The 12,440-nt window shown below is 35.5% G+C and overlaps 1 protein-coding gene across 1 annotated transcript in view; it reads right to left on the bottom strand.

Annotated features, from left to right (window-relative positions):
* Positions 1-373: 373 nt before the first annotated feature.
* The window catches only part of GBE1 (1,4-alpha-glucan branching enzyme 1), a 284,910-nt gene continuing 272,843 nt past the window's right edge, over positions 374-12,440 (bottom strand). Inside the window, exons 15-16 of the mRNA XM_032150400.2 lie at positions 9,519-9,636; positions 374-956 (exon numbers count right to left, since the gene is read on the bottom strand). Coding sequence (XP_032006291.1) covers positions 900-956; positions 9,519-9,636 — 175 coding nt within the window. The 3' untranslated portion in view covers positions 374-899. The remainder of the gene's footprint in view (positions 957-9,518; positions 9,637-12,440) is intronic.

The following is a 12,440-nucleotide window of genomic DNA, read 5'->3' as shown; positions in this document are numbered from 1 at the left end:
GCTTAGATATCAAAATTGGTTAGTGTGATTTCAAGTTACAAAATTGTGCCTAAAAAAAAATATTAATCTCCATGCTTCCTAGTCCATCATGTAGATGTGAATGTATGTGGAGAAGGTATTAGAGTTGAGATAAGGCACAATAATATTCATTTATAATCAAGCCCTATAATAGTATTGCAAAATAAACATTAGCAAAGGCAATTTTACAAAAGCTTTTTATTGATTGAAATGAAAGACATTTTCTGAAATGCTACAATTACCATTTCAGGGCTTCAGAAAGACTGAGGTACTGGCATTTAACAAGATACTTAGTGGACAAGAGATCACAAAATAAAACTTACACAAAATGAGACATGGATGAGTTCATACGTAATGGCTTTTATATTATCTTGGATATAATTCTTTATTTTATATCACTACTGCATATTTATTACATTATTTCTAAACACAAAACAAAGAAACAATCTTGGTACCTCATAATTTAGACCAAAAGATATCAGAACAAACAGAGCCACCAAATATCCATCTTAAGTACTGTGTACATTTAACGGAAATAATCATACATGACAAATGATTCAAATTTGAATTTAAAAGGATCAAATAATTAGCCAGGAAAGCACAATGTTTTTAACATATTATATATAACACTTCCATTTGAGAATCCTAGCTGCTAAGATGACTTGAAAATATGGTCTAGGATTCCTAATATTTTAAACATATTCTCCCATCTACTTAAGTAAGTTTGCTGTATTTGCATAAACCAATGTTGAATTTCAGACACCTGATGGTTTGGCTAGACAACTGTATTCTGAAAAGCATACATGTTATAAGCTGTGGGACAGTGATAACAAGAAAACAAAACAAAAATCTGCATCTGATGGAGCTGAAATCAGGCCTCTTCAATTCAGCAGATCCATATTCTGAAGGATGAGGGCCACTCTGCTTGGAATGTACACCTACGTCAAAACAATTATGTCAATGCAATTGAAGAAAGTACCAAACGGCCTGTCATTACGTCAAAGAAACATAGGCATGATGCAGTCTCACATCTGCCTAAAGTTACAGTTACCTTTACAATTTTACAAGCTCTTAGAAGGCTCAATTTCACAGTTCCAACAGTTCTGGCAGCAACCTGACTACCATAAAGCAACCACCACTAGAGGGCTCCATACGACTTAATGAAAACCAATGCTCCTCACAAAAGAATGATGTGAATGGCCCTGTTGCTGCCATGTTGAGGCTCTATCAGGTGGTGAGGGAAGGCTGCCCTACAGTTTGCAATGTTACTACTTCACTTAGATGAAGAAAAGCAATATACAAGGCACTGGTTTTGCATCAAGACACTTTTATTTTTAATCTTGTCTTTTTTTTTTTCCTTTAAAGAACAAAAACTGAAATGTAATATAAGGAATCCTAACTCTCAATTTAAACCAGTGAATAAGCTTGCCACTGCACTTAAACTAGGATTCAGATTATCCCCATGGCGTGTACAGCCCTGACTCGCTCCTCCCTGCCTAAATCTGATATCCCAGCTCAGCTCCTTGTTTGCATCTTCACCCACTACACTCCAGCTGCAGGAGCCTTTCAGTTCCTTGGACACAACAAACACTCCCCTTTTGTTGGATCTTTGCCTATGATGTGCCTTCTGCTGTAAACACTCTTTGCCTTGCTGGTTCCTTATCTCTTGGAAAAATCCCAGCTATGTGGAGAGGCTTTCCTTGACAACCCTAGATACGATAAGTTCTTCTTTTCCAATCATGGCAGCTTTTTCATTTCTTTCTGAACACAACACAATTTGTGAATGATTTTTCAAGTTTACCATCTGTTTCCCTCATTAGACTATGAGCTTTACAAAGGCAGAAGTCATACGTTTTATTTCTAACTCTCAGTTGGTGCCATTGAACAAGGCAGATGTTGATGATGACTGAATTAAAAAAATGAACAATTAACAAAGGAATAATAGTGGATCAATAGGTGCGTATTTAACAAGATATTCTCTAATATATCTGAAGTTTTTAAATAAAATTGAGAAGTGATTTGAACTGCTTAATGCTTATTTATATGCTAGTTCAAACAACGTATCTAAGTATTAACAAAGCAAACAGTAAAAATAATATTGTAGATGGTTGTTATTGTGACAATCTCTCTTCATTTCTGACTTTGCTGATATTTTACTATTTTCAGTCACTTTATCTCTAAATGAAAGCTTGCCTGATGGTTTTTTTTTTAAAAAAAAAAAAAGCTTTCAGAGGTTAGAACCAGAATGAAGGTGCAAAGCAAACATGACTTTAGGAAAAAAATCAAATAGAACAGTTGATTTTCACTGAATGAGACTTGTATGTCCAATGCATCTCAACTCTACAAACGTTTTCTCTTAAGGTTTCACAATAAAGAACCCATACTACTCTTTAAAAAATCAGACATATTGATACAGTTGGTTAGTTTTTAACATCAAAAGTTAAAGCAGTTTTAAAATGGTGGCACTTAAATTTATATTTTGGATGTAATGGCTAGAGAACAGTTTTTCTAATCTTCAATTCAAAGTAATAGTGATTTAGGAAATGAAAGTCATCTGCAAAAGATTAACAAATGCCAGCAGTCGCTGTGTAGCTCAATGTCTCATGGTCTGTTTTGCAATACAGTATTTCCAAAAAGATAAATATTACATCCATGTAGTCACTAAGTGTGAGAAAACCATGTATTTCAGTGCTACAAACTGTTTCCCTATAGTTTACACATTGTATTTAATATCTCATAACTATCATACCACATCAGAATTTCACTGCTAATGCGATCCTTTCTATGCAATGTTTTCTCTTTGTCGTACGTAAGATGTTTATGAGACTGATTCAATAAAAGGAAGCTGGAGTTATCCACGAATAAAGCAGAACTATTACCAAATATCCAGACAGACCCAGTCCAAAGGAGGGCACATTTCCATAATCAAGCTACAGAGAAAATGAACACAAACCAAAGCAAAGGAGAAAAAAAAAAAAAAAAAAAAAACAGCCTGATTCAACCCATTCCCTCCCTACATTTTAGCAAAACATGTACAAATTGAGAAAGTGACCTACCCTTCTAAAGGAGTTTCCCATGTACTTATTAGGGGGTCTAGTCTACATATTTATTTCCTTCCTTCCTTCCTTTCTTTTTCTTTTTTTTTTTTTTTTGATGGAGTCTTGCTCTGTCACCAGGCTGGAGCGCAGTGGTGTGATCTCAGCTCACTGCAATCTCCGCCTCCCAGGTTCAAGCCATTCTCCTGTCTCAGCCTCCTGAGTAGCTGGGATTACAGGCACACAACACCACACTCAGCTAATTTTTGTATTTTTAGTAGAGATGAGGTTTCTCCATGTTGGCCAGGATGGTCTCATCTCTTGACCTTGTGATCTGCCCGTCTCGGCCTCCCAAATTGCTGAGATTACAGGCGTGAGCCACCGCGGCTGGCCATAGTCCACATATTTCATTTTGGGGATCACAGTAACTGGATTTAACTCATCAGTGGGACAGAAGGTTACAATCTGAATGGTTCTGAATTGTTCTGCCATGAGCAATCCAAAAATGAAGACCAATCTAAACATTTCAGTAGAACCAGAAACTGGACAAAAGAATTTCAATTCCCTCTACATTGAAAACATTTCTCTTATACAGTATTGTCCTACAATGCAAGTAAAAAGACTCTGATCAAAGTCCAAGGTTCCTGGGAAAGTTGCAATGAAATACATTAGTCAGGCCTAGGATAAATAATGACAGGTCTCTGTAAGTGCGTGTTATAGTGACATATCTCAGCTTTGGATCCTATGCAATTGTGATATCTACTGTTTTTCATAACCTCATTATTTCATTAATGAAATATAATAATAATAACAATGATAATTTAGAACTAGTCTTACTCTTTGATGTTTTGGCATTTTAGCTTGTCTAAATTAAAGACTTTTTTTTTCTTTTCTTTTTAGAAGGAGTTTCGCTCTTGTTACCGAGGCTGGAGTTCAATGGCACGATCTTGGCTCACTGCAGCCTCCGCCTCCCAGGTTCAAGTGATTCTCCTGCCTCAGCCTCCCAAGTAGCTGGGGTTACGGGGATGCGCCACCACACCCAGCTAATTTTTTTGTATTTTTAGTAGAGACGGGGTTTCTCCATGTTGGTAAGGCTGGTCTCTAACTCCCGACCTCAGCTGTTCCGCCTGCCTGAGCCCCCCAAAGTGCTGGGATTACAGGCATGAGCCACTGCGCCCAGCTGAGAGGTTTTTTTTTTAAAGGATGCCATAACAAAGTTCCAGGTTTGTAATATATGCACTGTAATATATTCCCATTGTGGCATTTAATGATTAAAAAATGCTTCAAGAATACTTACTAACTGATGCTGGTCTTTTTATGTAAGAAGGTCTATAATGACACTTCCGTCATACTTAGAGACCTCTTAATGCAATATGCTAAAAAAGTCCTTTGGTTCACAATTGTACAATATCATTAACAGAAACACTTTGTAATAACATACATCTATTTCACTGCAGTGTTAATTACCAGAGCGTGTTTCTATCGCTCCAGAGCCCTTGTGGTACGGGCAACATGGAAGAATTTCCCAAAGCCAGTGATTTTTCTTAACTATGGTTATTTATGGAATTTTGAGTTTTCTTCTGAGTATGTAAATCAATTTTCTTAGTGGTTAGGAAATTACTACTAATTATACCAGAGAACTTAAGATAATCAGAGCTAACCCTTATGATGAGACAATTACAGACATGAACAATTTCGGGTTTCTAAAATTTAGTTTAAGTATTGACTCTGTAATTCTCATTTTATCATTTTAATTCATAAAATAGTTTTGATTAATATGGCAAGAGAAAAGAAACATGAACACATTTAAGTAGATTTAAACACAATCATTTAAGTATATTTAAATATAAAAAGTACATTGACATACCTGTATATAGAAGCCACTTATTATGCATGATAATATGCATGCTGATAAACACATTTCCTATGCTCATTTATTAGCCTGTAAGCTCTAAACATTTTATACCTAGAATCACCTTAAGAACATGAGACAATGTAGTATACAGCCATGAGTTTCATTTTTTTCTAGCTATATTAATAGTCTGCTCTTCATAAAGAAGCAGAATAGCACAGTACAATCCAATTCATTTATTAAGAGAGTCAAATGCATGCTAATCTACTCAGTTATTTTGACGACTTTAATGACTTAATTATTACACTAACCATGAGTGTGGCTAAAAAAATAACTGTTCACACAATGGTCTATTTTATGTCATTCAGGCAAAATGTTATTTTCCTCTAGGACTATATTTTCCTCTAGGACTAATAACTGACTTGCAAAATTTAATTAGACAATTTTTGAAAACACAGTGTCATTTAAAAAAAGAAAATTTTAAAATTAAAAAATATTTAATACTTTAAAGGGTAATTAAAAAAATTCTCCTAGAAATTGTTAAGTTTAGAAATAGCACATACACATATAATTCTGGTAGAATGAAAACATCATTCAGTGAGTCGGGCATGGTGGCTCACACCTGTGATCCCAGTACTTTGGGAGGCTGAGGCAGGTGGATCACCTGAGGTCAGGAGTTTGAGACCAGCCTGGCCAACATGATGAAACCTCGTCTCTACTAAAAATACAAAAATTAGCTGGGCATGGTGGTGTGCGGCTGTAATCCCAGCTATTCAGGAGGCTGAGGCAGGAAAACTGCTTGAACCTGGGAGGCAGAGGTTGCAGTGAGTCAAGATCGCGCCACTGCACTCTAGCCTGGGCAACAGAGTGAGACTCCGTCTCACAAAAAACAAACAAAACATCATTCAATGAAAAAGTCATCAGATTCTTTCATAGTCTATATAGACACTTTTTTTTATAATAAAAATCACACAGTTTTTTGAAAAATAAAAGATGATATAAAATAATTTTAGTTTTCAGATACATGCTTTAGTTCATAAAATACTTTTCTAAGAAAAAATAAATTTTATTCTTGTATTCTAATTCTCACTATTTTGCATTGGGGTTAGGAGAAAAGTGACGCTAGTATTTCTGTATAAAAATGTATATTAGCTCATCTAACTTATATACATTAAAAAAGTAAACTAAAAATCAAGATTTTCTTCCTTCTAAAAAACTATTTTCATAATTTTGAATACAGCAAAAGATATTTTCCAACTATTAAGTTGTATTAAAACTTACAACTGAGGGGCAATAAAAATGATACATCTATGCCAAATCCTATATTTAAATCAAGTCTACTTTTGAACCTCCAAATTTAGAATAACAGTAAATACATCTACTTCTTATTGACAAGAAGCCTAATTGCCAAAGTAATTAGTGCTAAACCTATTGCTTTATTCTCATTTTCAGCATCATCATTCAGTTACTGTAAAGAAATCTAATTCATTTAAGGCTCAATAATCTCTCTTCTCCCATTTGTGCCATGGAATTTGATTTTATGAATCAGAGGAGAGAAAGGAAGTCCCCTGCCTCCAGTGCACTGATTAACATACAGGTTAACATATGAAGTTCCTGTATCAGGAATCAAAATATAGAGAAATGATTATGCTAAAACGGAGTTTCCAATAACTGCCAGTAGAGCAGACTGGCGGAGCTCTGCCCTATCGCTTTTGGACATTTGTGACATACTCTGACCTTAGCAAATACGTTTCAATGGCGGTATACATGCAGTTATCCCCGGCTTCACAGTTTCAGCTGAGGGAGCACACAGAGACAACGCCAGAGCGGTACCTGCTGATGCTGCAGCATGTATGGCTATTTTAAGATTCCTTCGGGCTGTTTGTTGCTATCTTTGAAAACAGATTTGACACTTATTCAGCAGATCCTTTGGATTATTAAGCTTGCAAATTAAGCCTTAGCAAATGCTGTGTACTAGTTATGATGGGCAAAAATTTCATGGAAGAAGGAAAAGTTATATTTTGTTCTTCCTTCCTCCTTTTAGTCTGCGAGTATGGGAGGTATGAGTGATCTCGCTGGAAGTGGTGTAAGACCGACAGCAATTATGATTATGTTCAAGCAACTCCACTGGATCCCAGCACATATGACTCAGTTTAATAAGGAGTTCCCTTATAATGAAGCATTATTAAAATAGGTACATTTGTTAATGTGATTTTTTTTTCCTCTGACTCTTTGCTGATTAACTTCGGTAAAAAGAAAACCTGTTTGCCTAGATTTTCTGTATTTTACTCGTCTGTGTGGGCTCCCTTAATCTGACATTAAAACGAGTGATCTTATCATCTGGAGCCTAAAGGTGTATTTAAACGAGTGATTCCTGAAGCACTGTAGTCACCGAAAACAAGATGCTGCTGCTGGGAAGAGAGAACTAGCTCTTATCTCACAGTTGCGCGTTGGATTAGAATTCTGTTGCAGGCAGTGTTCAGCTCTTGTCTGTTTCCTATGTCCTTACAGTGCTGTCCTCCTCTATGTATTACTGACACTTATGAGATATTCTTTATTCTACCTGATAATTTACAGCTGCATTTTCCATATTGGTGAGATCAATTCAATTAGTGATTGAAAAGTAATCTCCTGATGTTGCTGCCACTGGTTGCTTGGCTTGTTTTAATTATGCCAGCATATCTTTACTCTCACAAAATTGAAAGGATGCCAAGATATTTTCTGCCCACCTCAAAAGAGTCTGAGCCATCGCCTAAGATTATAATTTCCCCAAAGTTGGGAGAAGGTATTCTTAATTGTGTGTCCTCAAACACTTAGTATTTTGACATGTTTAAACTACTGAATAATAATTGCCTATCCATGACAATAACAACTTTAAAATACATGTGCAATAGCATTTTACAGTTTCCAAAAAGCTTGGGCATGTTAAAGAGTTTCTGCTTCCTAAGAATCTCTTGCTATAGGGAAGATAATATCAATCATCTTCATTTTACAGGTGGGGGAAACTGCAGTGCAAAAAAAGTTAAATTACTCAATTTCTCAGTGAGTAAATGGCAGACTAGGGTCAGGATTCCAGGTCCTGTGCCGTGGCGTTTTGTGATCTTTTCACTATACCTTCAGGTTCTTCATAACAGAACTCTGCTGGGGTACACGGACATTTAGAAAAGCTGGCTATGTAAGAATTTTGCTGTCTGAGTCTTTCCAAGTCCTTTTCAGTCTAGTTCCATCAGTGAAAGTTCAGTTTTATTGCAATCAGTTGCTCCTTCCCCATGACTCCCCTTTGTGAGCTGAATCATCTTTCCTAACCCCTAAGGGCATCTAATTCTTTTGATTATTTCAGAACTTTATGGTAATATTCGTGTTCACTTCCAAAACTATTTTTATCAATCTTATTTTACGTGTCAAAATCGAATGTTCTCACAGACTACAGTAATAATTCCTTGAAGAATGTGATAGCACCCTTAAGCCCTCGCTCTTAAAAATATATATCTTTCTCCAAATATATCTAAAGCTGTATCAATGTCATCATCAACACACACCCATATGCACACACATACATTTAGGGCAACACCTAATTCTCATAAGACTTTCCATTGCACTTTCCTCACAACCCATAATCCAACAACTCACTCTTTGTAATCCCTGCTCTTTTCAATGATTTTATGCTATGATCTTTGGCATATCACTTTTATATATAATATGGCAGCTTACAAAGCGGAGTGCTGCCATCACTCTGAGAGGTGGGAAAACAGTAGAAAGATGGAAGACCTAGGGATACCATAGGGATTCTCATGCCTGACTTCTATCTAAACTTTTGAAAAGTGAGAGACTTTAATGAAATAAGAACTTTAATAGCTATGGTAAAGTCATGTATTTGTTAGGTACCTCCTAGAATTAGGAATGGTAAATGTGGTTTTGAACCTACTATATGGCCATAAATTCAATAATGAATTCCTCTGTATGTAGAAACTTACTAAATTCTACATATTTTAAAGAACTTAAACATAGTAGTTTAAAGCAACATTCTAACATTCTATGTGTGTGAACACCACAATGTAAAAATTAGTTATGTCATATAATGCTTCATTCAGTAATATAAAAAATCCAGAGAACTTTATAACTAGAATGAATTCAGTCTTCAATTTACTACATGAAAGAAAAGAAAGATATATTTTTCATTGACTCCTTTAAGGTGTTTTAAATTAAACTTCATTTGCTAGTCAATAATGTAGAAATCTGCTTAATATAAAATGTTATGAAGAAAACAAGAACAGAAGGAAAGTGAACTGTTGCATAAAGAATAGAAATGTTCATAATTGAAAGAAAAATAAAAAACTGCTTTCTGCTCATTTCTTGAGAAACAGGTTTGAATCCTATTAATATTTAATTTTTGCCAATTGTCCCCTAAATATCCTTTACTATTAGTTTTTCCAAAACCCAATTTTTACACACATTACATCTGGCCAAGCATAGTCCCCTCTCCCTAACCCCTTTCCTTCATGCTTTTATTCCATGTTGCTTATTTGAAGAGTTGTTTATTTGAACAAAAACATTACTATAAGAATAAAGGAGTAAATTAAAATAGCAGGAAATATGTTGAGAAACTTACTTACCAAAAGAGAACAGGGACGCCCATTATGTTCAAAAGCCTCAGAAAAAAAGTCAGTGCTGTGGTCCAGTCTCTGATGCCCTCCATATTCCGCTGCATCTGAATCTAGCACAATTTTGAATGTACAGCTCTTAAGGAATTCACAACAGTTGAGGAGTTGAATGAGACATTGAAAATATGTGCTGAGAGAGCAATTTAAAAGTGTTGAGCAGTGTTACATCATAATTTGTGCTAAGAACGAATTTCTTCTTTTATAGTTTTAAGTTTGAAAGGGGCTGTATAGGCATCTACTGCACACACTCATGAGATCCCTGTTATACTTCCATCACGACTCATCAAGTGATCACCCAGCCTGGGACGAAACATACCTAATCTACTTTTCTCTTCAAGCAACCCATTCCACTTGTTATAAATTCTTCTCCATATTGAATAGAAATTTTGCTCCTTGAGATTATATTATTTCTACCAAGACAAGCCATAAAGAATAAGTTCAACATGTAGTCATCTTTTAAATATTTACTAATAGTTATACTATCTCCATGTGTCTGCTAGATATATTACTAAATACATACAGTCAGTCCTCCATATCTGTGGATTTTGCATCTATGAATTGAATCAACTTCAGATAAAAAATATTCAAAAAAGAAATGCATCATTGCATCTGTACCGAACATCTGATTTTTCACAATAAGTTGTTAGATAGTATTAGCATATTTACAGCAAAATTAATAAAAGCTATCATTATGTTCAAATTTATTAGGCTCAAAATGTCTAGAAATGGTACTTGATACAAAAATCTACAATTAAATATGCATTGGTATCTTAGAAATCTTAAGTTTCTTCTCACCTAAGTAGAAATACAGACAGTTTAAGTGCTTTTTGTTTTGATTTCCTGGAAAATATATCATTAATCTCAGAAATGTTAGGATATTATCATTACTGCAAAAATTATCACATTAATAGAACCTGTGAGCAAGGAACAATGAGCCATCATTTTCAACCCTTGAAAATCTTTGTCTAAGTCAGAGATGAAGATGGACATGCTACAGAAACTTTTGCTAGTAGTGTTGCCTCCATTTTAGTCAATCCAGGTCAGCCTTCTCTAATTCAAACTGAAACTGATAATCAGAATATTACTGAGTTGAGAAAGAGAGAAAGACTGAGATTCAAATGATGACTACTAGGCACAGGGACATTTAAAGTCACTCAATATAGCTGAAAATTATTTGAGCGTACCAATATATTTAGTGCTGAAATCTGGACAATGAAAATAAATAATCAAAGACATGGCAAATAATGAAATATTGTGGAATTTAAAAAAAAACTATTAACATAGAAGTTTAGCTTTTGTTCTTCAAAATACTTTGACAAATATTCCAAAAACTAAAACAGTACAGTTTAGAGAGTAATGTTCTAGAATACTTTAAAAAACGACTGAATTAAAATATCAATTAATGAATTACTGGTTCACAACGTAGGCTTTTGACAGCAGTGGCTAAATAAGGCAAGCATATCATCAAAAGCAATGGTTCCCAACCTAGGTGTCAAGAATCACTGACTGGTAGTCACCTTATTGTAAGTTCTCACTGAATGAGTAGTTATGTTAGTATAAGGGGTTGGGAATCTATATATGCATTAGGCATTGTCTAAAGACTAAATTATGTTGTTATACACGTTTGACACTGTATTTCAAAGAACGTACATGTTTTTACTATTAAAATGCAGATTATATTGTTCCCTTCTTTGTGTCCATGTTACTCAATGTTTAGCTCACATTTATAAGTGAGAACATGAGGTATTTGGTTTTCCCTTCCTGCGTTAATTCAACAAACACCAGGGCCTACTTGAGGGTAGGAGGTTGGGGGAGGGTGAGGATGGAAAAACTACCCATCAGTTACTATGCTTATTACCTGGGTGACAAAAAAATCTGTGCACCAAACCCCCACAACGTGCAGTTTACCCAGTAACAAACCTGCACATGTACCCTGTGAACCTAAAAGTTAAAAAGAAAAAAAAAAAAAAAAAGAAAAGAAACCATTAGACCCAAACATTTAATGTGCCTTTTACACAATGAATGATCAATTATGGGAATGTGACAAGACACAAGAGCTTGTGCCGGGGGGGGGGGGCAGTAAATTGTGGGAAAACAACGAGGAAATATATGGGGGAAACTGAAAATAACCAGGGGTTATTTTAGTAGGTTTGTTTGTACAGGTCTGTTTCGGAATGGCTTCCCAATGTCTGGTGATGAGAATGTCCTCCTATTCCTGGCACAGGAAAGGGAACTTTTTCACGGGTAATTTTATGATTTGCTTTTAGGTAGAAACCAGGAGATCAAAGAGCTCTTTCTGCATCTGTTGTTTCTCAAACAGCTTCAGCTCAAAATAATCAATAAGCCAAAGTGGCATATTTCGGGGTAGCATGTTCTGAACCCTTTCCTAACCAAATTCAACTTCTCACTAATACTAGAGATGACTATTCCTCCTATGAACACTTTCATTTTAGTCACCTGAATTATAATTTTTAAAATGTTATAGGAAAATAATTTAAGGTTGTAAAACTAAAAATAAGAATTCCCTCATTTACTTAGGGGCTTTTTTTTTTTTTTTTTTTTTTTTTGAGACAGGGTCTGGCTGTCACCCAGGCTGCAGTGTAGTGGTGCGATCTTGGCTCACTGAAACCTCTGCCTCCCAGGCTCAAGCAATTTGTTCCACTTCAGCCTCTCAAGTAGTTGAGACCACAGGCACATGCTACCAGACTGATTTTTATATTTTTTGTAGAGATGGGGTTTCGCCATGTTGCCCAGGTTGGTCTCGAACCCTTGAGCTCAAGCGATCTGCCCACGTCGGCCGCTTAAAGTGCTGGGATTAGTGAGCTAAAATGCCTGGCATGCTTTTTTTTTTCTTCTTCTTAATAAAGGAGAATG

This window comes from Hylobates moloch, unplaced genomic scaffold (genome assembly GCF_009828535.3).
Source record: "Hylobates moloch isolate HMO894 unplaced genomic scaffold, HMol_V3 SCAFFOLD_4, whole genome shotgun sequence".
Lineage (NCBI taxonomy): Eukaryota > Metazoa > Chordata > Mammalia > Primates > Hylobatidae > Hylobates > Hylobates moloch.
Note: the sequence above shows the minus strand (reverse complement) of the source record. Positions and strands in the feature narration are given on the sequence as shown.